The 27,800-nt window shown below is 36.8% G+C and overlaps 1 protein-coding gene and 1 long non-coding RNA gene across 4 annotated transcripts; one reads left to right on the top strand and one right to left on the bottom strand.

Annotated features, from left to right (window-relative positions):
- LOC132080119 (uncharacterized) lies at window positions 1-18,152 on the bottom strand. Of its 3 annotated transcripts, none has more exons than XR_009419501.1 (5): window positions 17,993-18,152; window positions 17,397-17,489; window positions 16,432-16,569; window positions 9,297-9,385; window positions 1-108 (listed from the first exon to the last, which is right to left on the bottom strand). It is a non-coding gene; the product is annotated as an uncharacterized LOC132080119 (long non-coding RNA). The 3 variants fall into 3 exon arrangements; XR_009419500.1 differs by lacking the exon at window positions 1-108 and adding an exon at window positions 7,941-8,174; XR_009419498.1 differs by lacking the exon at window positions 1-108 and having other exon boundaries at window positions 9,115-9,385.
- Window positions 6,508-27,624, top strand: LOC132080113 (prostatic acid phosphatase-like). The gene is made up of 11 exons (XM_059483119.1): window positions 6,508-6,665; window positions 12,186-12,281; window positions 14,201-14,287; window positions 15,163-15,315; window positions 17,856-17,954; window positions 18,735-18,839; window positions 19,821-19,953; window positions 21,356-21,438; window positions 23,121-23,227; window positions 23,794-23,963; window positions 24,748-27,624. Exons 1-11 carry the CDS (start codon window positions 6,552-6,554, stop codon window positions 24,864-24,866), a joined length of 1,266 nt encoding a protein of 421 aa, XP_059339102.1. The 5' UTR covers window positions 6,508-6,551; the 3' UTR covers window positions 24,867-27,624.
- The last annotated feature ends 176 nt before the right edge of the window (window positions 27,625-27,800 follow it).

Below are 27,800 nucleotides of genomic sequence, written 5' to 3' on the forward strand. Positions count from 1 at the left end.
CTTCAGTGTGGTTCACTTCATGAAAGAACTCTTTCCACACTGTGTATGACTGTGGTCCAACATTTCTCTTTAAATTCCATCAGCATGACCAACTGAGGCTCCTGATCTCTACCAAAAGAAAATATTCCTTAATTCTACAAACAAAAATTATAGAAAACAAGGACTTATTCTTCATGAATATTTGCTTTGCTTTATCACCTGGTAAAACCTAAGTGCAATATGAAACCAATGCAATTCTGCAAGACCTATTCTTTCCAAAGGGACTTTGTCAGAATTAATTCAACTACGCAATTAGACTGTTTTGGAGGGCTAAAGCCTTGATTTACAGCAAAATTGGAAAATACCTCTGAAGGAGTGTTGCCCTCTTTTGATGAACTTCCAGAACTGGTGACAGAAGCAATGCTTCAAATGGAGACACTAAAAGGAGGAGTCATTCCACACTCCTTAGACCTTATTTTACTTAAGAAGCAATGAATCATTTTACAGCCTCAGAAGTCACAAGAATTAGGATTATGCCTGCTTACTTACCTAAGAGATTTGTTTCTCCTTCTTTTCTCTGCATTTTACATGTACAAATATTCCATCTCTGTATAGAAGGAAGATGAGACTTATGGAAAACTTGGATGGTGAATCTAGACCTAACAGGGGCCTAAAAACAGCCAGGCTAGCTACCATGAAGACCTAGCAACAACTGGTTAACCCAACAAGACCTTCAGATATTCCTTCCAAAAAGACAGCAAAGCCAAGTGTTAATTTTGGAAGAAAAATAAATTTTGGTTTCAAAGAGCTTTTTTAACACCTTCCTTCTGTTATATTACCTTGATTGTATGTTGTGATCTGATCATATCAAGTCTGTTCTCCTGGGAAATCTGTAAGCAGATGCTGCTCTTGATATGAACAAAAAAAAAAAAAAAGGCAATAAAAAATTTAAAAAATCAGAGCTGCATTAAAATATGCAGAATATGTTGGGCAATCTTCACTAGTTATGTTTTCTAATATTGCTATTGCAAAAAACAGCTTGTGTCCTTACTACAATAGCTGGATCAGAAGAATCAGATGTAAGTAATTTCTGAAACCAGTGGATATGGCTTTGCTTAAAGAAGCAAAGATTTCTTTTTTTGTTTGTTTTCTCACAGGAGATAGGACCTTTTGTCAACAGTCTTATTGCCTACAGATCATTTTAAAGAGAACTAGAGTAACAGCTGAGGTGCAGAAAATTTTGCCATTCTGGCTTCTTTTCCTCACATCAGGCTTTTTAAATGGATGCTAAACCTGAAAAGTATGTTCTATATAGCATAAGCAGATGACTGCCACTCTACAAGATAAAAATGAATCACAATAATAAAAAGATCCCTTTTCTGTCCAACAAGAATCTAAGTTTCAAAATTCTCACTGTAAATGTCCTATTCTCTTCCCAACAGATCCCAATTTCTGCTCTTAAACCACCATAGGAAATACAGTTCACCAGGAAAGCTGTAGTTAGATTTCCAGTCAAAAAAAGCAACCCCTTTTACCATAGCATCCGAACAATGGTAGAAATGTTTTCTGACAACATGAGACAACCAGTTCTACCTGCTCCTCAATGCAAAGAAGAGCAAGTTTGTTTATTTTGTATTACCCTAATATCCCGTAATGGACACCAGAAGAAAGTCATCCTAGGTCTGGCAGCCTTCACAGGAAATTTAGTGCAAGCTCTTTAAGTTATTCATCTCCAAACCACGCTGATCATCACACCTCCCGTCCTAAGAAGTAATTTAAAAAAACCTGCTAGACGAAAGCAAACAGAAAGGAAAAGCCAAGACTCCATCTTTATCAGTGTTAGACTTCTAACAGATTGTAGCCTTGGCTGTCAAAACCAAATTTCTAAGCACTTTCTCTTCTCAACCTGTTCCTTCTTTTTTTTGAACTGGTGCCAAATCGTGGTGCTGAGTTGCTTTTAATGTTTTGTTTGCCAGATGTTTAGAAGCGAAAGTTCAAGAGCTGTAAAAGGGTAAGTTTCATGCTTCTCCCATCCAAGTTAAGGGTAACTTTTCTGTTAATTTCCTGAATTGGACAATACTGCCATAGAAAATGTGATTGAGACCTGAAACATTCTTAAATATTCTTTTTAGTCTCCAGTTCCCAGCTCTTCCACTCCTTCCTAACCCAAATCCATGTCCCAAAAACTTTCAAAGCTGCATGAAGATCCTTTGTCCCAGAGAATTGTATGGTTTGGGAGATCATGGACCTGGATAGACCCTGGCCTCAGCACTTCAGTCAGTTGTGGAAGTGCATCCTATGTGAGGTCACTGCTTACACTACAACAATGTAAGGTTCCCCTTTTCCATCACAAGTTGAGACAATGTTTTCTTCCATGCTACATGCCCCAGTGTATATACCTTGAATAACCTAATTTCTGCTGAGCAAAATAAATTTAAAATTTAATTTACAAATTAAGATATTTCTAAATTATTTTATTCTCCCTATCCCTATTGTACAAAAAACCCATCACACACATTCTTTGTAATGCTTTTTGTTCCTAAGACTATCACTGTAGAAACACAGAAAGGAAGATTTCCTTTATACCTCCCTAACTCAGAGGGAAAATAAGCATCAGTGTTCATAAAGGCTGGAACATAAAGCCCAGATCTATTGTAGGAATATAAATTGGGCTGTCAGTGAATGAATAATAAACTGCTCTAAATTATGTTTTCCTACAACTTCACCAGCTGACTTAATTTGAAAAATCTGTCTTATATTTTTTGCAGACGTGAAGTCATAAACAAGTTCATTTCAGTTCCTCTTAAAGAAGAAGTGAGTCAAAATGAGTAAAAACAGTTTGACTTTGGAATTATTTAGATTACTTATTTTTTAAATATGTTGCAAAACCAGGATCACCTGGATATGCAACTCCCTCTCTTCTTTCAAAAGCAATGGCTAGACAGACAGTCATACTTTAAAGAGTTGCTTAATAACTTGAATAGTCATAGATGCTGTAATAGAGCTGGATATAACTTGTGATCATTATTTTTACTTTCATATGCTGAAGCAGTGTCAGAAAAATGGGGAATGAACAACAGAAAAGCAACAGTAATTTTGTGCTATCTGGGAATGGTGGCAATGGACAGCCTGAACTATCATTTTCATCAATTTCATCACCTGTTTCTCTTTGGGTTATTTACTGAGCTGACTATCAGAAATGAATGAAAGAAAAAAATGCAAAACAACCTAAACTCTGATCAAATTAATTAACTAATTTAGATTTGTTTCATGGTAGTACTAGAAGCAGGTTTTCCTTCTTTTTATTTAATGTTCACAGTACTTACCCAAGATGTGGCAGACACAAGTTCAAATTCTTCCTTTAGCAAAAAGATTTGTCTCCACCTCTTCCAGAAAATAAAATCACCACCAAATTGCAGAGTTTCAGAGGGGAAAGAGAAGAGGAATAGTGCTTTCTGTCTCTTTTTTATTTGCAGTTCACTTAGTTTTTTTGAAAAACCTGCAAATTAGGTTTCCCTTGTCTCATGCAAACATTTTATCTCATAAGATCAAGAAGAAATTCTCCGAGTGCCCTGTAACCAGGTGCATATTGCAAACTTGGGACAACTAAGAAATTATTAGAAAACAGTGACTACACAGTGAGTAGACACTTTCTTCCCCCCATCTGCCTTAGATTAGTAACTTTGGGCTTAGGACATTTTTCTCTGTAGTCTAACGTTCATGTTCTGTCAGCAGTACAAATAAGTGAATTCTTTCTGTGTCACAAATTAACTTCCTGGTCCCTTCCCACTCCCCACAACTGGGTGAAAACATTCCCAAACAGGAATGTGTGGCAGTCTTATTTTCCTCATGTTTCAGAATGATGCTTGGAAAAGGTGTCACTTTGTTTACTGAAACAAAATCTTTTCCCTCTTTCAGCCCAAAAACAAAACCAAAAAAAGCTTGGAAAAAAAGGATTGGAGATAAATCCAAGCCACGCTAAGTGCTGATCTGCACAGGCAGTCAGCAGCAGGACCTGAGCTGTTTCCCTGTGTAAGCAGCTTGGTTCATGAGTGCTGGCAGCAGTTTCATACCTGGTGCTTTGAGTGCAGTGACTGCCACCCTTTGAGGGTGCAGGTTGTGCTCCACCAGCAGCAGTGGTTACCTCAGGTAACCCTTGTGTACAATAAAGCACAGGCTCTTTTGCAACCAGCCACTTCAAAGCAAATCGAGGCTTCAGCAAGCCTTTAAGATAGGTACGTGCACTTAAAATTTATAATTGTGTTTAATTCTACTTAATGCCGTAATATCATAATTAGAACTTATGACAATAAGTCAAATTAACATAAGTATGATTTAAATTGTTTAGGTTCACCTGCATTATGATGCTTCAGCAACCATAAATCGATTAAGAAGGACTTTTAAAATTATTATTTTGAAGCAACTTCTCCTGAAAAGTGCCAGTTTTTAGTTGCTGCAGAATATGCCAAGTTTATACCTGCCAAATGCCCAGTAGAAATGGAGATAATTCCAGAAACACAAGAAAATTTCCAAATTGAATACACACTACCAACATACTTTCAGATTGCACACAGGATTCCTACATGACTCTATCTTAACCAGTATGGCACATAAATGGGGATTCTTTTCCATTTTGGAATGTGCAAGCATTTACTTAAGTTGTTGTGGTACCTATTATTTTGAGCACAAAATACTCTCCCTAACAAAGTACACATGCCAAGGGAAGAATGAAACCACAGAAATCACTACTACTTACCATAGGCTTGGTTTTGTGTTGAGGTATAATTTTTAAGAGACATTAGCAAAGATTTTCTATAAAATGTCATTGTCATATATTTTTTTAACATTCTTGAATTATGCCATCCAGAATCCCCCTCCCTGTCCCAATAGAATTGAGGTTAGGTCCTAAAGTGAAGTCACTAGAATGGTTCCATAGTAGTGAGACTACAGTGGTCATAGTCACTCATCAATGAAACACAATAAACCAGCAAATCTTATAAAAACTAATCAGTTATGAATTTTGTGGGAAGGTCATAAGAAGGACAACAAAAGATTCCAAGAGCCAACAGTGATCCTTGATCAAATAGCTTAGGAACCACCCATTACATAGATTAAAAAGTAAGACATCCATTTTTGAGTTTTGAGACATATGAAAGTAGTTTGAGAGTCTGTTTTATGACCTAAACTCTTAAATAATGGAGGAAGATTATCAGCTTATGTTTGTTTTCAGAAAGACAACATATTATTTATTTATGAAGTATAGATAACTCTCATGCACCCTTTGCATAGGCAAAAATCACACCAGGAGAGATCAAAAAGGAGGGTGGGGACATTACAATGGAGGAAGAAAGAAGTCCAACTGCTGAAAACTGGGAATGGACAGAGAAGACAGACAGGAAAGTTTGGGAGCTGTCATGCTCCTCCCATCTGGCCCCATCCATCAGACAAAATGAATACATAAAGACATTCACACAACTCAGAGGAGAGAATACCTGAGGCTTAGTGGGCTTTAGGGCCTTAAAGATGGAATTTCTGGTAAATGGTGAAGCAGAAATTGTAGAAAACGCTGCTGCAGAGAGCTCAGCAGTAGACCCTGAGACAGGTTTGGGTATGGTAGGAATGGAATGACAATACACAAAGAACCTAAAGTTTTAGCACTTACAGAACTGTACTTATAGTTCTGTGCAAACTAATTCATTACTCAGTGCTTATAAAATCAAGTCTACAGGTATCATTCTTCTTATTTTATAGAGAGGAAGTCAGCAGAGACAAGCTGAGCAATCTCCTCAAAGCCACTCAGCTACTGTCAGAAACAGTGCTATTTATCAGTAATAATAAAAAGGTGAGATCCAGAACTTGTTCACCAGAAATTTCTTAAAGATTTGAGGCCAAAAAGATCTTGATATAAGCAGTTCCAAAGGGGAAGTATAGGAATACTCCAAAGGAAAATAAAAATAACACACACAAAGTGAAGAGCAAATAACTGCCAGCAAGGATCTTAAATAACATATTTGTTGCAAAATCTATTCTAGTCTTTTATCTGATGGATTGGCAATTTAAAACAACATGAAATGTTGTTTTAAAATAATTATTCTGATTTTACAAAGATAATGTGGAAGAGGGAAAGAAAAAAAAAAAACTGAGGGGAAGGAAGCTGAAAAGTGGGTTAGCTGAGCAGCAAAGAGAAACAGTATTGCCTGGCTCGTGGTTCATCCTTGTGGCTATAGTTTGGAAAAATTCCAGGCACAGAAAAGTCAAAACAGAACAGGTAGGCTGAAACACCAGCAATGCTTAGCAATTCCTTTGTATCTTAACTTCATCCTCACACTCCAAAAGAAAAAAAAATATTACAGGAAAAAAAGGAACTGAATTATGATTTGATTAAAAAGAATGTAAACAGTAATTTGAAAACAAAGGGCGATGCAATTTGTTGCGTAGTCACACAACATTCCTCTTGGATTTGAAATGCACCAGCGGCAGTTCCACCCCTTCTGAAGGTACAGCCTGACGTCTCACAGTTGAGCCTGAGCAGCTGCTAGAGCTACAAAGTCTTTCTTTCCTCTCCTGTCAGGATGGGTGTGATACAGCTTCCCAACTTGTCTAGGATCCTGTCTTTTTCTTTTCACATTATTCTCATTCTGCTTCAACAGACTACTGCAGCACGAGAACTGAAGTTTGTGGTTGTAGTAAGTAGATTTGTTTTCTGTTTTGTTGTGGGGATTACAGGGACAGAATTACATGTCTGTTGAATCAGACAAGGTGTACAGTTTCTTTGCTTGTGTCCAAACTTAGAAATAAGTACTGCTGCCCTGCTGCTTACTGAGTTTAAAGACCTAACCTAAAGAAAGATAAAAATGTCTCTGGTGCTTAGAATTTTAATCTCCTAATCTTCCTAATTATTTCATCTCCTAATCTCCTAATTATTGTTTCAAGGTAACTGACTTTGTGGTAGATGCATAGTGCAGAGGAATTAGGAGATGCAAAGTCCACATTTACCTATTCTTCCTTAATTTAACTGATACTCCAATGCATACTGTTAGAGCTGGTGATAATGGACTAATTCTTCTATGCTTGGAAGATGAAACGTATCATGTTACAGAAGTTACCACACATAAACATACAAAATAAATATTTTCCATTTCACAATAAATGAATTGTCACAGCAATACACTGAGAAACTAAATAGACAAGTGTTTTTAAGTGGAGATTTGAGAGATAAGTTGTATTAACTTCAGTTAGACTGAAAACAGACTGTAACAATTGTTTTGCTGTTTAACAATTTCTTATTTCAAAGTAGCTAAACACTACTTCAATGTCACTTTCCCAAATACCTCTTAAAAAAAGAGACATTAATTCAATGTAATACTTTGGATTATGAAGGTTGAACAATGGTCCTTTTCATTCTTTTTTTTAAATAAAATGTATAACGATAAAGAATAGTTAGTCCAAAGCAATACTTTCTGTGCAAAGTTGAGGAGTTTGGAATGAACTTTTATAAATAGGCAATTGAAGATCTTCTCCTTCAGCCCTTCCCTATTTGAGACATTATGTGTGCAGAAGTACTCTATCCAAAACATATCTTTTGGCTCCAGGTAGAGTACTCCATGTATAGCCACATTGGGTGCATTGTGCATGCACAGCTTGGAGGAAGGCCAGAGTGCACAGGAAAAACCAGTTCCTGCTCCTGCTGAGACACCACACATAGCAGGGACCTGACGCTAATTCCAGTAACATTCTGTATACAGAATGTTGCATGTCCATGTTACCATTGGAAAAACATGCATACTTGGTAACAGGGAAAACTGGATGAAAACAGGTAGACAGCAAGCCTTGGAGCATTAACTCCTTGAAAGGAATGAGATTTTTATTGAATTACTGTTATTGTGTTTTGACAAGCAATGATTTTGCAGAAAGTTACTGGAAATGTATACCATTTTGGAGAGAGAGGCTTCTTACTCAAAATCATCTGCTTACCATAACCTGACCAAAAAAAAAAAAAACAAACCCACAAAAAAGAAACAAATAAAAAACCAAAAAACAATTTCTAGGATAGCTTGTCACAATAAACATTAAATAGCAGGTAAATTTCATTTAGGCTGTCTTCCTTTCAGTCCTGTTACTTTTGCTTAGGTTGACCATTCACATAAAATGTTACATAAAACTTCCTTAGCAGAACTGCACAATATAAAATACACCTGCAGGGGTGGAGAAACACAGATAAATGTTCACTTTTTCTCACTTCTAGAACTGTGCTATGTCTGAGAAGGTGTCTCACTCTCTCCTCACAACTTCCAACTCTGTGCGTTTTGACTAATGGCCACAAGCCCTGTTCTCTGAAAAGCTCTACTTCAAGCCAATTTATCAAAATGCTTTTTAAATTTCTTTGCTTACATGTAAACATTAGCTTTCACCACAATCTTGTGCAATAAATTTAAGATTAAAGGCAGAATTTAAATTTAAAAACACAACCTTTAAAGAAGAAAATAGGAAATATGTAGGACAATCAGGCACCCAAGTAGAAATGAAGTGCTGATTTATTGCCTCTGTTTAAAGAAGTTCTGACCTGAACCTTCTGCCTCTACACACACACATTTCACCTGTCATATATACAAAGAGGTGTGGTTTCTGAGGTACTGTGGTTTCATCATGTTTTTCTTCTTGTAACTCAGGGTAGGAAGCGTTGACTGAGCATGTTATCTCTGAGCGTGATTTCTCTAATCAAGCCAAAGCATCTGAAATCTTGACTAAACATGCTCAGTACTTCTACATCTGGTTTCCCTGAACTGGCAGCATGATGGCTTCACTTTTGTTTCTCCCTTCCTACTCCTGGCTTCAAAGTAACAGATCTTTTTGTCTGAAGTTAAGTCTGTCAATAAAAGGGTCTGCAAGATCACTCAGAGACAGACACTTCACTGTAATTCATGGCATTTCTAAATGAAGATTTTATATATATATATATATATATGTATATATATGTATGCTACACAGGCCATATTCTCAGTGCACCCCCTGCCCTGCACCAGATTGTCTCCAATATGATTTTTTACCTGACAACAATGGAAGCAAATGCTGGCCAAAGTCTGACTCATGTGACCATTTTCATATGAAGTGATCATGCTCACAAAGTTACCACGAGTGAATGATAAACCCAGACACCAAATCAGATTCAAGCCTTATCAGAGTGGAAGGAGACAGTAATGAATTTGGTAATTATTCACCTATTGCTTTCGAGAACAGAAGTGAAGCACTTCAAAAGAAGTGCCAAAATTAATATACCAAACAGATCTGTTTTCTCCTCTTGTGTACATTCCCCTTACCATTGCCCCCTTCTTGATTTCTGGAGTCTTTTCACTTTTAATGATGCTTCCTTGCTCCTCTTCTCTCATTATTCCATGTTTTGTGTCTCCTGAAAGGTCAGGAAGGTAATCTGTTGGTCAGGAGTAATAAATGCTGCAACACACATATTTTTAAATTAATTTGATGAATCAACTAATTTTTAAAACAGTTGAAACTATGAGTGTTGAGAAACTCATATCGATGAGTAAGGTAGGATCTGTAGGGATACACTTTCTTGTCCTATCAGGTGTTCTAATGAAAAAAACAGTTTCAAATTTTAGAAAAAGTCTCCTAAGATGACGCTGTGAGTGAATGAATTAGTCTTTCAGGTTAAGTGGTTGTTCATAGGGTCATTGTTTCATTTGCAGCTGAAGCAAGGTTATTTTCAGAAGTAGCAAGGAGGTTTGAGCACATACAAAAACCAGTTGGCTAAGAAGCTTTATCCCTGAATTCCTAAAAACAGGATTCTGCTTTTTTAAGTGTTTGTTCCCCTCTTGCTGCTTCCAGCTTAGTGTTCATACCATATTTGGGCGACACTGTGCAATGAAGGTGCAGAAATATGAACAAGGATCTTAATTTTTATTTCCTCTTTTTGTGGACTTAAAGAAACTAAGCTTCTTTTTAGAAGAGCACACCTCCACTCCTTCAAATTCTTAAGGTTACAAAGAAATTAAATACTTTCCTTTACATCTCCTGCTCATATATATATCGTTTGATCTTGATCTTTCTGCACACTAACTTCTATTCAGAACAAATGCTGTTCTGATTTTATTGAAAGCTTTATGGGTTGACTGTTGTGACACACTCAGGGTTAGGCAGAACACTGAACATAAAACATCACAAACCAGTGTTTAAAATCTAACACATTGTCAGTAATTTCTCTCTACTAAAAAGGGCATATTTATGGCCAAGTGTTGATCTATTTTTAATTATTGCCTAAAAAATACATAAAAATTAGTCATTTAAACATGTCAGTCAGTTTGAACAATTGTCAATTACCTATAAAAATGCTCTGCTGTGAAGCTGGATAATTTAACAAGAGAGGATGCAGCTATGTTGTGATTGGGAATTTACCCTTCACTCTTGACACAGCTACCAGCTTGTCCAGAAAAACTAATAAATCCTACCTGACACCTATGTACGTAAGCATAAGGAAAAGAGCAGTAGTACAAAAGTCCTTATCACTCATTTTTCTTGCACTGAGCTGAATTAACCACCAGACAATGTAACTTATTCTCCTGCTCACTATAGGTGCACTGAGAAATTGTTATAAAGAACCAACTGAGATTCCAGACTATAATAAATGAGATTTAAAGAGGATTAAAAATTGCATAGAAAAGGAAATAAAAAAAACCAAACAAGAAACTTGATAATGAGGGTGAAGACCCTCCTCAATTCACTGCAAAATATACATTTTAAGTTGGCCACATAGTGAAATTAAACCAGCAAAACAAAAAACATAATGAGTTGTCTTCTACATGTTCTAATGGTAACTTATACTCTAGCAAACTTTGCTGTCTATTGCAGAAACAGAGGGAGAAATCCAATTATATTTGCCTTTAATGGACAGTATTTTCCATCTCTGCAGTACCTGCTCCAGCACAGGTCTGTGTGCATTACTAGAGAAGGCTGATGGAAAGGGTATGTGCTGTAATTAAAACATTAAGTCACACCACTGGTGTTTACTTTGAAAAATATAAATGTGAAACACCTCCTCCCAGTGGGAGTGGCAAACAAACAAGTGTGATCAGCCTTCTCTCATGTCTGGGCAAGAATGATGTGGCTTAATGAGGCAATGGAGAGTATTAATTATAAACAAGTTAAGCGCCACTGAGGTATTAGGGCATAAATGCCATTTTATTAACAAATATACCATGCTGCTACATTGTCATTTTATTGTGCTAAGTCAGGAAAGAAGTTGGTGATGGGAACATTGATAAGCAAAGGTAATTTTTCCAACAATTTGGGTCAGCATCCTGGAAGGTTGTCTGGAGCCCTGTGAATTTGTATTTCAGCATTTTGTTTCACATGAATCTTCTGTGGATTTAATTTTTCTAAGCCCACACAGCATATGCTATGGGGGGATAATTTAGTTTTTCAGAACCATTTAATCTAGGGCTGTAATTTCCTTTGTATGCTGGAATAAAAATACAAAAAGGTTCATTTAATTTTTCTGATTAAAAATCATATGATTGAATGCATCACACTAATACTCAGCATGCTGGACTGTTCAGGTTAGTGAAGCAACAAAAGTGTTTGCTCTCACTGAATTTGATAGAGATAAAATCCTAAAGACTTTAAAAAATATTTTATATTTGCATGTAAAAGTACTAATAAAGTATTAATTAAGCCAACAATGTAAATGTTTATACTCTTTTATCTTTATATTTTAGGATGATTGAGAAACTGAGCATAAGATCTATGTGTACATAGAATTACTTTTAAAGATACTGCTATGAAAAAAAGTTACCAAAAACATTTCAAGTGTCTATGACAAAGTAATTAAATACTAATCTAAGCAAATCAGTAACTGGCTTAATATTCACAGGAACTGAGTTTCCAAAATTCAGGCATATTTCCTGTCTAGATGCCTAGCTGTGAACACAATCCCAACATTAACATCCTGGGTGATTAATGTTCTAGAAGGAAGAATCATCAGGCTTATGCCCACTTAATTCTAATATAATTATACATAATCTTGATTTTAAAGAATATATTCACATCCTACTTGACCAGGTTTCTGCAGCCTCTCCAACATTTTCATTTGAAAAATGACACTGGAAGTATAATATATGCTTCACTTCTAGTTAGAGAAGAAAGGAGTGTTAACAGTAATGAACTCAAGGGGTTTTGATTGCTTACATTGTCAGCTTTTCCGACATGGTGACCGAACACCAATTGTGAACTTTCCAACTGATCTACACAAAGAAAGTGAATGGCCCCAGGGATTTGGACAGCTCACCAAGGTATGTTGACTTTCTTATAAGAACTTAAAAATGCTATTGAAAGAGGAAGTGGGAAGATATTTTTGTGTGTGTATGTGTGTGTCTAAAAAGCATTAGCAAAAATCCCAGTTTCTGATAGTTGCTATTAGCAAATACCAATACCAGTAATTCATAAACATTTTTGCAATATTATTCATTTAGCTGTTATTAAATTGAAATCTTGTTCATCATAGCTTTATAATTACCTTCCTAAAAGCAACAACTTCATGATATTGGGTCTGCTTTCAAAAAAATTGCAAGTTTAAACACTGTACAGTTAACATTGATGAAGTTCCAATGGCCATTAAGTACTGAGCCCTGTGAAAGGTCAAAGACACAACAAGTCCACATCTCATCATTGGACTGACAACCACCAATTCACAAAACAAGAGAAGACTTGCAGGAGGAGGTCACCTCTGGGGACAATGTGTCTTCCAACAAGGCCACTTGCAGTCCCGAGTTTCACTAGGATGCACTGAACCTACTTGCTGCTCTGGCATTTTAACACCAAGCCTTAGCTCTTTGACTACTTGACATATGAAGCTCTGGAGCAAAAGGAAGCTAATGCATTTCCTAATAACATTTTGTCATGGTGCAGAAGTATGAAACAGATACAGATCAGTGTTTAATGCTTGAAGGGGGCTTGAAAGATGTGAAAAATTCACACACTGAATGCATTACTGTCTCATTACTAGCTTACATACTAAGATGTCCCTGCTTTGGCATTGATTTTTTGATAGCTTTTTGCTATTTTGCTATCTTTTTAAAAACAGTAGTAGGAATGTACTTCTCTGACAGATAAAAGTTAAAAAGCTCAGCTCAGGCTTTAGAAATAAATAACAGAAAAGACAGTGTGCAACCAAAGACAACCGCAGGCACACCAAAGCAAAGACAGAAGAATGCTACTTAAGGCAGAAATATAAGCCACAAATGTATAAGGCTGGATAAATAACAGAGCAATGACAATGATAAATACTACGCTGTCAATCATCCTCTCTCAGCTATCACTAAATGACATACATTGTAAAGGATAATGTTGATCGGTGTCTACAGATCTACAGCACTGTGGAAATAATATTTGTACAGAGTCAGGGGCATTGCCTTTCTGTAGCAGATACTGCAATCTTAGCACTTCAGAACATAAAACTTCTTCATAGATAAAAGTGAACATTTATATTAAAAATTCTAGATCACCTGCAACATACACAGTTCTTCTGGTTTTGGCTGAGAGAGAGCTGGGACAGGGCTCTGTTTTGTGCTGAAAACAGTGCTGATAACACAGGGATGTTTTTGTTACTGCTGAGCAGGGCTTACACAGATTCAAGGGCTTTTCTGCTTCTTGTACCACCCTGAGTTTTTCTGGGGGGGCACAAGAAGTAGGGAGGCAACACAGCTGGGGCAGCAGGTGTCCACTGACCAAAGAGATATACTGTACCATATGATGCCATGCTCAGCATATAAAACTGGGTGGAGAAAGAGGAAGGGGCAGACATTCAGCTTGATGTCATTTGTTTTCCCAAGTAACTGGGATGGGGCTCTGCTTTCCTGGAGGCCTAACACCTTCCAGTCCATGGGAAGTGATGAATAAATTCCTTGTTCTGCTTTACTGGCATGTGTGGCTATTTCTTTTCATATCAAACTGTCTTCAAACCTTGGAGTTTTCCCACTTTTACTCTTCTGATCCTCTCCCCAGTTTCACCAGGGCTGAATGAGAGAGCAGTTGTGTAGTGTTCAGTTGCCAGCTGGGGTTAAACCACAATAACAGTACGTTATACAAACAGTTAATGATAACGTAAAAGGTGATAGCTGAAGACAAAAAAAAAAAAAGAAAAAAAGACACTTTTACACTAAAAGTCTCTAGTCACCCTAATCTTGTAGTTACCCATTTGCTTGCCTTACAGACTGGAATGCAGCAGCTATTTGAACTTGGACAGTACATGAGGAAACGATATTCCAGCTTCTTGAACAGCACATACAACAGGCAAGAGGTATAGAGCAGATCTGTCTGCAGCACATTTCTCTGGCATAGCAGAACTATGGACTTAAAAAAGCACATTATCATACTCATTTCATTAATGGAGAAATTCAGGTAATAGAAGAACATTTTTGAAAGACAGACTTATGTCAAGGTAAACACAGAATAAAATCTACTCTTCAGCTCTTACATTCTGTTTGGATCTTTCAATTTTCCCAAACTGAACAGCTCCATGTTGAATGAGTTGGGAATTTTTCAACAGACTAAGACAAGAATGGTCACTGCACAGATAAATACTTCTCCAGTCATGTGATGGGCCATGCTTACACACTTCCTCCTGTAACAGCTCTTTGGATGTGCTTATCATACAGCACAGATCCATTGTGGGGAAGACACCTCTAACATTTTGGTCTCTTGAGGAGGCATGCATTATGGGAAGGCATGAAATACCTTTGCTATGCTTCCAAGAGAAGTTTATGGTTTTGAGTGCTTTAACATTCCTGATCACTGATAGACCATGAAATCATTTAGGTGGGAAAAGACCTTTATGAATTTCAAGTCCAATTGTCAACCTGTCCACCATTAAATCATATATATCAATGTTAAGATTGAGAGAAATAAGATAAAGAATGTCCTTCTTTGAAATCAAGTTTTCCTATTCTTTCAGTTCAGTCTGGAGGTTAGATTTCAAATTAAAAGATGCCTTGAAAATTCCATTTGTGAAACTGAAGTAGGGCCCTGAAAAACTGAGTTACAGTTTCACGGTTTTGACTTTATGCAAAAATATAACACTAAAAACAAGAAGTCACTATCGACAAGTTGGGTAAAATTTCCCTAATATCTTATAGTTTCCATTTTATCTTTAATTCTTTGCCATTCTATTTTCAGTTTTACATCCAAAGTACAGATTATGATCGCACCATTATGAGTGCCCAGTCATATCTTTCTGGCCTCTTTCCACCAACTAGCAGCCAAATTTGGAACCCTGATCTTCTCTGGCAACCCATTCCAGTCCACATTTTTCATAAAACAGCAGAGCAGGTGAGTACTGGCTAGAAGCATTCTATAAAGTCCTAATCTTTCACAGAAGCAAAAGAACAGAAAAAAGGAAAATAGCAAAAAAATACTTTTAAGCTTTTTGAGTTCAATATAATAGAAAATATCAAATGCAGCTACTGGCTGACAAACATGTCATAGGTCAATTGTAACAGCTTCATGAAAATCCTCCTTCCATAGTTGCAGAACACCTGAATTACCACACACACTACCATTTTCTCTGAGGTTATTTCTTCTGACCAGAACACTTTTGGACAATATTCTAGAGAAGCTGCCCTAAATCTTTACAGGAAAGAAGTGCTTTTCTAAACACCACTCAAGTAGGCAGATCTTTTCTCTTTGGCAATTTTTTTTCCATAGTTTATTCAAGGAATTGAATTTCCACCAGCCACTGTAATGACCTCAAAATGATTACCTTCCTATTCTGGTAGCACTTAGGCATTCTAATTACAGACAAGGGCTCTTTTATGCTCAGTGCTATAGAAACATTTAATGAAACCCTAGCACTTCTCTTGCAGATCATAAGGGTATACCTACCTGAATAATATGTCCTGTAGAAGTTTTACTTCATGTAGCTCACTCTGGCTGACTCAGGTTTAGATTTTAATTTCACTTGCTCTTGTGACAAGGACTGTGTAAGGAACAGTGTGGCCAACAAGGATAAAAAGCTTGTGAGTGTAAAAACAGAAAGCCTCATTTACTTCTGGCTTTGAGTACTTTGAGAAGCTGACTTTAAGGAAATTTGTACAAACCACCTATTACATAACTAACACATCTACATAACTGCCCATCACCAACATCAGGCCATGGACTCACTCATTAGGGGGCTGCCACACCTCTCTCCCTTTGATGTTGCTCCATTCTTAGAGCCCATGTTTGAAAACAAGTACAGGGAGAAAGGGTTCCCACAAACTGGATTAGGCAAGTGTGATTCAACCAGAAACTTAACCCTGTTCCTAAACAGAAAAGAACATTGTCATTGTTATTTAAATAACAGAGGAAGTCCTTTCACCAGAAGACAAGAAAAACATCAGGGTGGTTAGAGTTTTGGCTATATAATACTTCAAAGCCCTTAGGGGAATCATAGTGCAATGAAACAACCTGTTTGAGGAAGGGAAGCTCATTTGTAGGAGTCTCTAGTGCCTCATCATTTCTGTGGCTGCTTCAGGAGTGAGTACTGATGCTTCCATCAAACACAGCTCTGCAGCAGCATAAAATGCCTTTTATCATGCAAACCACCTGGAAAAAAAACATTGTTCTCTTGTTAAACCAAGCAGATGTTTGAAGGTATGTTCAAGCCCCAAGCAACACAAAGTGGGAAACTGGAGCCAGGTACAGTTCTATAAAAAATCCATAATCACAGTTTATTTTTAAGCTGCTGAGATCTATCAAGACTTGACAGGCAACAGTACTGAGTACTGCTTAATGAAGCCAAAGGGAGTGGCTTAATTAATAACACCTAGAGAGGGATAATTAAGGCATACAGCAAGAAAAACATTTATATTGTGTAATTAAACAACATTCCCCAGTCTCACATTGCAACTCTGAGCTTTCATCCTCAGTGTGCTGCTGTTACAGAAAAATTGCATCCTTGGTAACCTATCCAAGGGAAAGTGGGCTAGGGTCAGTTGGTGGCTGCTGCCAATGTCCCACTGGAGACATGCTGGAAGTGCAGTCTGTAAATGTTACAGGATAATACTAGTGCTGGGTCAAAAATGCTCTAGTGATGCGGCATAAAATGCTGAACCAGCACAAGCTTGTTTTGTTCACCATGGCTTTTCACTGACATTTTATGCTGTATCAGGTATCATTTGTCTTTGTGCAATTGATATAAATCTTTTTTGCCAGAGCTCAGGGTTTGAAGCACGCATGTATTTACATGCTGTTCAGATCAAATATGTGTTATCATGTGATCTTGTAAAGCACATATTTGGAGTAAATAAAAATGAACCATTTCCCTAAATAAGAACAGAGCCCTTAGCCCCATAGCTTTTTGATATTTCAGGAGAACAATCTGTCACTCTTGTTTTACTTTCTGTCTATTAAGTAGTACTTAAAATGCTTACCATAATCCACTGGTTATCACCAAAGAGATGAGACCTGGATGTGTAGATGGAGAAGCAATTCAGATTCCAGCACCAGGTGGAGTTAAGTTACAGCTGAGGGAATGCAGAAAATGAGAGGGGAAATTGTAGCTTTTTAAAATTTTTGATCATGGACCCCAACCCATTTCTCAAAGCAACCCCTTGACAGACATGTGCCATTTCTTTCTGCCAAAATCAGTTGAATTGAGGGAAATCAAGCTATCACAGAAACAAGAAACCATTGAAAAGTCAAGTTACCCCAGTCTACTCACTATGTTAACTGAATTAATTATTAAGGTACCCAAACAAACAATTATTGAGTTGGTCTAGCACAACCATAAATCTGTCCAAAAATATTACACCATTAATCTCAGGAACAGAAAAAACAGAGGGGTGTTGATAATTTTAGAACTATTCTAAGTTTTTCTTTTCATGTTTCAGAGGCTGAACTTCCCTCTGCCCAACTGTCCCCGTTTTGATGAACTCCAGCATGAAACACAAACATCTAAAGAATTTCAAAGTAGAATACAACCATACATGGTAAGAGGAAAAACAAACAAACAAAAATCTAAACATACCCAAGATGTGAGAAAAAGAAAAGTAACTAAGTTGTAGAAGTTAAAGAATTGCACTTTTTCTTTTGTTAAAATGCAAAAACAAATTGAAAAAATTAAACTCCTGTTTAGGTAAGGTCACCATTGAGTCAGAGATGACACAGAGTCAGACCAGAAGGCAAAGTGGCAAAAGCCCTGATTTTACTGAAACCACATCTTTTATACACTGGTCTGATACAGGTGGACCTGATTGGTCATTTAATCAATACATTTCAGATGACTGGCTAATTAACAAGACACCCATTTGCAAACAACCTTATGAGCAAAACAGCTTATTACCAAACACCAGGTGTAGATTGTTTAGAATTCTTTCCAGCTCCCTAAAGTTTCCCAGACCAATTCATGGGAAAGCTTATCTAGCTTTCTCCATCTCTGACCAGACTATTGCATCTCCAAGGTCAGATATTAGAGAAAGTTTCTTCACCCAGAGGGTGGTCAGGTACTGAACAGGCTCCTCAGGAAAGTGATCACAGCACCAGCCTGACAGAGTTCAAGAAGCATTTGAACAATGATCTCAGGCACATGGAGCGATTCTTAGAAATGTCATGTGCAGGGCCAGGAGTTGGACTAAATGATCCTTACAGGTCCTTTCAAACTCAGCTTTTTCTTTAATTCTGTGAAAGGGTTGGGTGTTAGTGAATCTATATGCATGTACATTCCATGTGTATTGAGCATTTGTGGTATACTCTTCACTTTTTCCCCACAGGATTTTTTGCAAACAATGGCAGTTAACACAGGGCTTGAACTAAATCACCTTAAAATACTGGACAATTTCCAGCTCTGGAATACATATGATACTCTTCATTGTGAGGTAATAATAAATCAATAGATGCTGGGGAGGAATATAAGTCCAACTTTGGGTTTCAATTAAACCATGGCAATGTGTTTTCACAGGAATGAGTTGTATTTTCTCCTATTTTTTTTTTTTTAATCTAAGTTATATTTTAGTGCTTTGGTAAAAAAAAAGATATCAAAAAAACATGGTCTATAGCTTGGGAGATTGTAATTTCCATTTCAGGTTTGAAGAACTGGTACCATTCCCATTAGTTCCTTTTTCCCCTTCCCAATATGCTGCTATAGAATTATTCAGCATGATGGCTATAACAGATTTGTGATTTTTAACAGAGAAATGAAATTATTAGCTTAAAATATTAACAGGTAAACATCAAAAATACTTATGATTTTGAACACAAGAGATCATGAAAGATCTATCAGTTAAAAAATTTTGAGACAGTGATTGCTATCAGTTAAAAAATGCCCAAATTGACAACAAACATGGGATAATTCCATTTGACCCCAGCCACTACCAGCAGTGCATGAAGGACTTTAATTACCTCAGTTTGTAGAGGATATGCTCAAACATGATACGACACTGTCACTGTTACATGACTGAAGAGTGACACTTGTCTCTGGGTGCCCAGTGATAGAACTGGTATGTGGACAGCTATACGGAAAGGCAGAAAAAAATAAATATTTATAACCTGAAGACCCAGAGAAAGAAAGAGAAGAAGACATATGTCCGCAATATTTCCCACCAAAAAAAGTGTCTCTATAGCAAGAACACATTATGGAATCTCCTTCATTTAGATGCTTCTGCTCTCCCCATTCACTCACTTCAGGCCAATCCCATTCCCACAAAATGTGTTTCAAGGCATGCTCTGGTGTAAAACCGTACTGTGCAGAGAATTGCAGGACAGCCTCAGAAAGTCTAAACTAAGTAGTGTGAGTGTAGATGATAGGATGATGGAAACCAGTGAATTATAAACATGCTTTTGTTTTCCTTTATCACTAGGATATTCATAATTACACTCTCCCTGTATGGGCCACTAAAGATGTAATCAACAAGATGGAAAAACTGGCAGAATTGGCTTTACTCTCATTATTTGGGGTTTATAAAACAGAAGAGAAATCACGGCTACAAGGAGGTAAATCAAAAAATGCATAGCTTTAAGAAAGGAGGAGGTAATGCAACATGTTGTCACTTCACTAATGCAAAATTATTCAAACAATCCCTTGATTTGAAACTATGGACATTGGATGCCATATTAACTATTCAAATATGTGCTGAACATTGGCACTTGCATGGATAAAATACCACAACAAGGTGTAAAAATTAATATCTTCAGGTTTTCCAGATTTTTAAAGGTATTAGGACTTTTTAGAAATAGTATAGAAAACTAAGGGAATAAATCAGGCCCTCATGGTTATGATCATTACTTACCTTATAGTAGGTTAGATTTATTTGTTTCTCCAACATTTCTTCTAATTGTTTACTGTTGTTTTTCTCCCTTTGATGTACTGGTTATATATTGTGTCAAAACACTGGCAACATACTTGTAGTTCTCTGAGTGATATAAAGCTGCTCCAAAACAGTCTGATCAGAGTAGAAGCTGAGAGATTCCAGTTATGTCTATACTGCAAGAACTGCAAGAACTGGGAGCTACTGCTTAGCTCCAAAATGGGGGCACATAGACTGTGCTGCACTTTCTGACACTACTTCAGGACACAACCCTGGAATTTATCATAATCCCCGGGTATCCATGAGCAGGAAATCCAAACAATTGAGTCAGAATATTTGCAGGCTGTAACATTTGAGGCTAGGCTTTCTAATGCACCAACTGTGCAGCCTAGATCTAGGTAAAGAATTATTAGCAAATCCATCATCTAGGCATGCACATCACAGGATCAAATATATAGCAATTACTGGCTCCAATCTGCAGTAAAGCCTATTAGCTGGCAGATGCCCATATCAAATAGTCAGGACTATTTAATGCTATTTAATGTTCACTGGCATACCAGCTACATCCTCTTTTCTTAAAATTATATAAACTGTTCTTCAGGGAATTTCTGCTGCCCTTACCCATTGGTTTTAGAATGCCTTTGGGCTGGAGAAGAAGCACAAAAGAGCTTTGGAAAAAGCAAAGAAGCAATAATATGTAACATGCTGGAAGTAAATAGTTAAAATATTTCTTTGGCATGTATAGAGGAAGAGACCAGCACAGTTGTCATTATTCCAACACTACAAAAAAAAAAATAAAGAATGGAGAGATCTCAGCATAACAGAACTGGAAGTGTCATTATCACCAGTTCTCAGGATGGTTTAAATTATTTCCTGTGAATCCTGCTTTTTCACTTGACCTGGATGACGAATCATATTTTTCTCCTCTGTAATATCTTCTCTGTAGTTACAAAATTGTATTAAACTGAAAAATGAATATGAGGCCTGAGTAAATGTCTTATATTTGATACTCACATTATTTTGTCTTTTTTGTTTCCATTCAAGCATTATACCTTCATTTTCCACTTCCTTTTTCCCATCTTTTTAAGGTGTCCTTGTGAATATTATTTTAAACAGTATTAAACAAGCTGCCAATTCTTCAAAACCAACAAAAATGGAGGTCTACTCTGCAGTGAGTATTTTCATCTTTCATAAATCTTGCTTTGATTTTATCAGCATTTAAGTTAAATGAAGGAATAATACACTACAGTTTAATTCAGCCAACAAGCTAAACACTAACCAGTACAAGAACACATTATAGGCATTGATCTCACCTCAGTTTTAGTTAAACTATATTTTGCAAAAAAACCTATATATATATTTTATCCTTCATTATTCCTACAACCCAATGGTGCAGTTTCTATTAGTTGCATCTTTCCTGAAGTGCTGCAAAGGTACTGGCAATAGCAGAACTTCAGCTGTGCCTCCAAACCTCTCTTCTGTGGGTCCTTTTTTATTACTACTACTATTATTTTATTTATTTTAGAGGGTGAAGAGGGACACTTCCATCAGGCCAAGATCTGCTTAGCTCATCCATTATTCTGTCTCTAACAAGAACCAAAGGCAGGGATGAATGTGAGAATAAAGACAGCACAGAGTGATAAAACCTTCCAGCAATCTGTGTCTTAGGGACTTCCTGAGACAGAATTCGCCCCTGTGTTTAGTCTCTCTTGACAGACTGTCTTCCATCAACTTGCCTAATTACTTTTTAAATTCATTTCTACCTTTGGAATCTACAACATCCTGTGACAATGATTTTTGTGTTAAAAAGTACTCCTGCTTTTATTCACATTTTCTAGGTCTCTAACGAGTTTAGTATTTTCTGTCACTCCTCTTCCATATTTCCTTTTCCAAGACAGAGTCCTACTGTATTTAATCTTTTCTCCTATAGAAACTACTTGATACCTCATATCTTTCTCACTGTCCTTCCTACATGACTCCATGTTCTTTTTGAAGAGGAAAGAGCAGTATATCCAGATTTTTCACTTCTGCTTTAATAACCTGAGTTCATGTATACTGTTATTTTTGAAACTGATCAGCCTATAAAATTCCAGAACCTGAATATTAATTAAAGCATAGCTGCTAGACTATAGTATAAATAGGTCTGGCAGATATATGTATATATATATATGTGCCTAAAGATGCTTGCAAAATTAATGCACCAAAGTGTTTGGACTTCCTGCCTTCAGCTCCTCTTCCTATGATCCTTGCAAAAGCCAGGGGTAATGGGTAGATGAAGAAACTATATGTGGGTGGGTAACAGATCCCATAAAAATAGAAGCCAAACTGAGATATCGTTGTATGAGTCCAAACAGAAGGAACAATAGAAAAAAATCTGAAGTGGAAGAAAGGAGAATAATCTTTGAACACAACTATTTTGTCTGGTATACTACCTGAAAAAAAAAAGTACTTGTACCTTCACTTGAAATGCCCTAGATTATACTACTGTACACTGCCTTAATCTGACCTTGGAGCAAAAGACACTACCGAAGGAAGGAAAAGAGAAAATGGACTGAAAAAGTAGATTTATTACTCAAACCACATCTTGCTTTCCCTCAGTATCTGTCTCCAAAATCCTGCCAGATGGTGTAAGACACATACTGCAGTAACTCTTTGGAAATGCCTCCTGCTGTCTGTAGTAATCAGTTAACATGTTTTTCCCAATGAATATACTGAATACATTTTTATTGTCAAATTTACACAGGTTTTCTTTTATCTTCATTTCCACTCCCTCTCTATTCTTGTCTCATATCTCTGGATGAATGCTAGTTGAATTAATTGACTGTAAAGGATGGATTTTTTTTTTTCCAATAGCATGACACCACAGTTGGGGCTCTCCAGATTGCTCTCAATATTTTCAATGGAAAACTGCCACCATATGCTGCTTGCCAGTTTTTTGAACTCTACCAAGAAAGCAATGGGCAAGTATCTTCTTATTGATGCAAGAAAGAGTGTTTAGAATTTGCTACCCTCTTCCCCGAAACCATTTTTCTCTCAAATATTGTGAGAAGATACAATTTTCATTTAAATAGATCCTTCACTAACAGCCCATAGGCACAAAGTCATATTAAAACTAGGGAAAATTACATTTTCTAGATGTATGCTTTGAAAGACAGGAAGAAGATACAAAACAAGTCTTATGAGAGGGAAGAAAATGGTAAAATAAATTTTCTTGATTCACCAGATGATAGCAAGAACATTTCCAAGACATAACTCCCACAGCAAGCCAGTTGGCTTAGAGGAGCCCAGTGCTGGTGCCATTCAAGGAGCTTGCAGAAAGACCTTTTCAGCTGTCTGTTGATCTGTGCAGTTAAATTAACAGCTTTGCCAAACTGGGCTTTGCAGATGTCTTTCACAAAGCCTCCACTATTGGAGGACAGGTTCTAGAGTAGGATGTTAGAGCCTATTTCCATCATGCCGTCTCAAAATAGGAAACCTTCTATTTAAGAACCTTTTTAAAAAAAAGCTTTTCAATGTCGTTAATCAGGCAATATAGCATCGAAATGCATTATCGGAACGACACTTCAAAGGATCCTTATCTCCTCACTTTGCCAGGGTGCACCTCTTCTTGCCCACTTGAGAAGTTCGCTGAACTAGTTTCTCCTGTGATTACAGAAAACTGGTCAAAAGAATGTGGGAAGAAAGACAAAATGAAAGGTAGTGTAACCGTTCTGTATTTTCCACATAAGACACAGAGGCAGATGTTTTATCAGTGGCTCCGAACTTTGTACCTTTCACACAATCAATAGATTTCCCTTTAAGTGTGGGCCAGATTTACTATGGACAAGAAATGTCAGTAGAAATTAAATTAGCATATTCACAAAAGGAGCTGCCTAAAGGCCATGGTCAAAACCAGATCACCACTTGTTGAAAACATCGAAGAGAAGTACGGATGTTGGTGCTATACAAGCATCCCGTTCATGTTGGATACAGCAGACTTTCTGCAAATGCAAAGCAAGAATGGCTTGCAAATGCATGGCAAGATTTGTGCATCTGTATTTCTGCAGTTGTACTGAGTGCAGCTGATCTACTAACAGCTGAGAACTGATCACCTCTTCCTGCCTGAATATTATTTCTGGGAGGGAGGAGAAGAGCAAGGCAATACACGTTACTTCTCAATAGTCCCGTTATTTCCCCTGTCCTGCAGATATTCACCATTCTGCTGATCCCTGATGAAACTATTTTTCTTTTTTCATTAACTACACATAGGCCCTCCTGCCCTATGGAAACATGGGAGCAAGATTCACCTATGCACAGGAAGCAATCTGCAAATTTCTAGGATTGAAGTATATGTTCTTATGTTACATGTCAGTAAATATGATCTTGCCAGAAATATTTCCATTGCACATATATATAATTAGACTGTTAGTTTTGCATATTAAATGGTATACATATATGTCTTTCATTAACTCCCTTTTCATTTATTTTTTGTTCTTCACAGATATTTTTATCGGATTTAATGTTGCTGTTGGCTTCTTGTCCCTTTTTAACCTTGTACTGCTCTACCTCCTTTATCATTATGGACGCTGCAGGAGCAGAAACAGCTACCAAGACATTTAAAGAGGAGGTAAAAAATGAAAGTGAGAGCAGCTAGACATCAAAGAATACTTGAAGTTGCTGATACCCATCAGTTTGCTCTGGTCAAAATAATCTCCAAAGCATATTCAATATACTTGAACAACTGAGGTATCTGTGGCCTAAAATTCTACACATCTGCAGTGAGAAATACTGTAGAAATATGTTATTTCAGGAAATACTGGATGGATGGAATTACTCCAATTTATATCTTTATTCTACTACTACTATTAATCAATCTTATATCAACCAATGGGGTGAAGGAATGCTATTGCCTATGTTTATTTTATATTGCCTATTACCATTTAGCCCCCTGCTGCTCAACAAGCCTTTCTTCAAAACTGCACTCTAATATTTACCTTACTTCCTATAAATGGCTATTTTGCTGATGCACAGGAAAATAGTTTTAGTGAGCAGAAGTTGCATTACTGTATGAAAAAGACTCATACCAGCATTTGAAGATACTGTTCCTGCATTTATTAATGCAAATTTATGCAAGAGTTTTGACCTTGGTCTTTAGCTAATAAGTCTTCAGCCTGTTCTTTAAAGGAGTTACACCTCTATAGCTCTTACTGAAATTAATAGAACTGGATCATATCTGTCACATATCCAGGCATCAAGCAAGAAGCTTAGTGCAACAGCACCTTGGCCAGTGTCTGTAACTTCACTAATATGGATAAGTAAATATATTAAAATCTATTTTCAGCTGCTACACTGTTTTCCTATTTTTCTGAGTTCCCAGTCATGAATGATCCTTTGCTCTGCATTTTTTGAGCCACTCTTAGAATAATTCCTCAAGCTATCACTCTCTTCATTATCTTTTATTTTAAATCACAATAGCTCCTTTAACTCCTTGCTCTGTTCACAATACTATATGTTAGCAAGATGTACACTAAAAGTAAGAAAATGATTCTGCTTTTTGTATGTTGATCTCTTCTGTGCAATTTATTTTGTTTAGATTGTAAGCTTCTAATGTCAGGGAATGTGTTTCTGTAACTGCTCTTGAGTGTCACAAACTATATGCATAATAAGCACTAATATTGCTGTATAAAATCCTGCTTATTGTTGTATGTTTCAAGACTGAATCCAGGCCTTTTCATCCTGTAGTCCTGCAGAGGATACTGTGAATTATAATACCTTGGAGAAGTCTCTTTAGAAACCAAGACAACCACACAAACAGGTGCCAACAGCAGGGTCAGCCCAACAGGTATAAAGTGCTGAAGCTGATGTGTCCTGCTGAGATTCAGAAAGAGAGAAAGCTGAGGGATGGAGCTGCTTAACTCAGACACAGCATCACAGCAATGTGAATACACTGCTTCTGGACTGACTTTCACTCACATTCTGTGGGTTGCAATGTGGAGCCCAGGAGCCTCAGCAAGCTATCACTGAGATAGTGATCTAGAGATCAGCTCTCAATATTACAGCTGAAATGTGATATTAAATATCATATATTAAATAGCATAAGTCAGAGTAACATGCTTGTGGGAGTATAGCACTTCCCAAGCATTGCATTTCTTGTAATAACTTCAGTGACTGAAGTGTCCACCTTTTGAAAATTATTTCTCACTCAGTAAAAAGCTTTTAGTAGTATCCATGGCATTTCCATTTTATCAATTTTAGGAAATATCATCATCAATGGGTGGATTTGAGTCTGACATGTTCAGGATTTTTCTTGTATAACAGGTTGATGCAAAGCTGTCAAAAAGATGAAAGGCTGTCCCTAAGTCAGATGGTTTAGATGTATAAGCTTCAGCTTGTAACTAGTCATTTTTATCCTCATGTAAAAACTTGAAGAAATATCTATATTTCAGCCAAATGTATTAAAGCAGCTCTAGGAAACAAGCCTGAGTTGGCTTGGTTACTATTAGAAGTGTACTCAAGGTGGGGAAAAGTTCAGAACAAACTCCAAAACTCATCCTTGCTCTTGTATGTGCATACATATATATATATAAATATATACACAGTCAGTGGTTACCTGATACTGAGCTCTGCATTACCACATCCCCAATGCTGCTGATACCCACTTAAGGATAAATTATGTTTCTTATTAGAGGAAGTCAGATGCTTGACAAATGAAGATGTATCGACTGATAAAGTGCAGGAAGAACCAGTTTTGAAATATTACAAAATCAGTCGATTGCACTCCTTGAGAAGCAGAATGGGACATATTTTTCCAAGATTGCTTCTTACAAAAAGAAGTTGGTTCAGACAGAAATTAAAATGTGAAGTGTCTGAGACATTTGTGTGGTTTATGCTGCCCAAGCCTAAGGTGTAACAATGAATTTCAAAAGATAAGGCAATTCTTATTGCAGCAGGAGCTGTCAGGAATGAGTTTTATTGTAGGGACACCTTTCTGTTAAGAGATAGTCATACTTGAAAATGCAAATGCACTTGTAGAAAGGATCCAGTGAACACAAGTTACAGAGAATGTAATGATAGGTTCAGATGTTGTAACTTCAGAATTAATGAGGGTACATTAAAGATGTAATAACTTAGTAAAGTAGGCCCTGAATCTCACTTATAGGAAAGATGTTTTGTCTTGCTGTGTTAAAATCAAGTAAAATTTCTCCAGTGGAGTAAAAGTAGACAAGTTCATGTACATGTAGATAAGTTCATAGCTTTTTTTTATTTTTTCAGCCATATTTACAATTTGCTTAATATAATCTGCAGACTGTTTGTGATTAGAAAATATCTTGTCTCCAAGCAACTTGTGGCACTGCAATAAAGTACTTGAAAGAAACAATTCATCATTTGCCATTTCATCTTAGTGAAAAACAATGGAACTTTGAGTACTTCTAGAATTTCCAAACAAAAGTAAATGTTCAGATTTGTTGCTTCTGTAAGAACAGATTTTAAAGCACTTCTGCTTTGATACAAATAAAGTTGATGGTATGAAGCTCTTCAATTTGCCCTCTAGCA

The sequence above is a fragment of the Ammospiza nelsoni genome, chromosome 1 (genome assembly GCF_027579445.1).
Source record: "Ammospiza nelsoni isolate bAmmNel1 chromosome 1, bAmmNel1.pri, whole genome shotgun sequence".
Classification (NCBI taxonomy): Eukaryota; Metazoa; Chordata; class Aves; order Passeriformes; family Passerellidae; genus Ammospiza; species Ammospiza nelsoni.

What these genes read in the sequence shown, in the direction of transcription:
- LOC132080113 (XM_059483119.1), top strand. Translation starts at nt 6,552, where the DNA reads ATGGGTGTGATACAGCTTCCCAACTTGTCTAGGATCCTGTCTTTTTCT. An exon ending in GCACATACAACAGGCAAGAG is followed by an intron (nt 14,288 to 15,162) that starts GTATAGAGCAGA and finishes TTCTATTTTCAG; the next exon opens with TTTTACATCCAAAGTACAGA. An exon ending in TTCATAAAACAGCAGAGCAG is followed by an intron (nt 15,316 to 17,855) that starts GTGAGTACTGGC and finishes TTCATGTTTCAG; the next exon opens with AGGCTGAACTTCCCTCTGCC.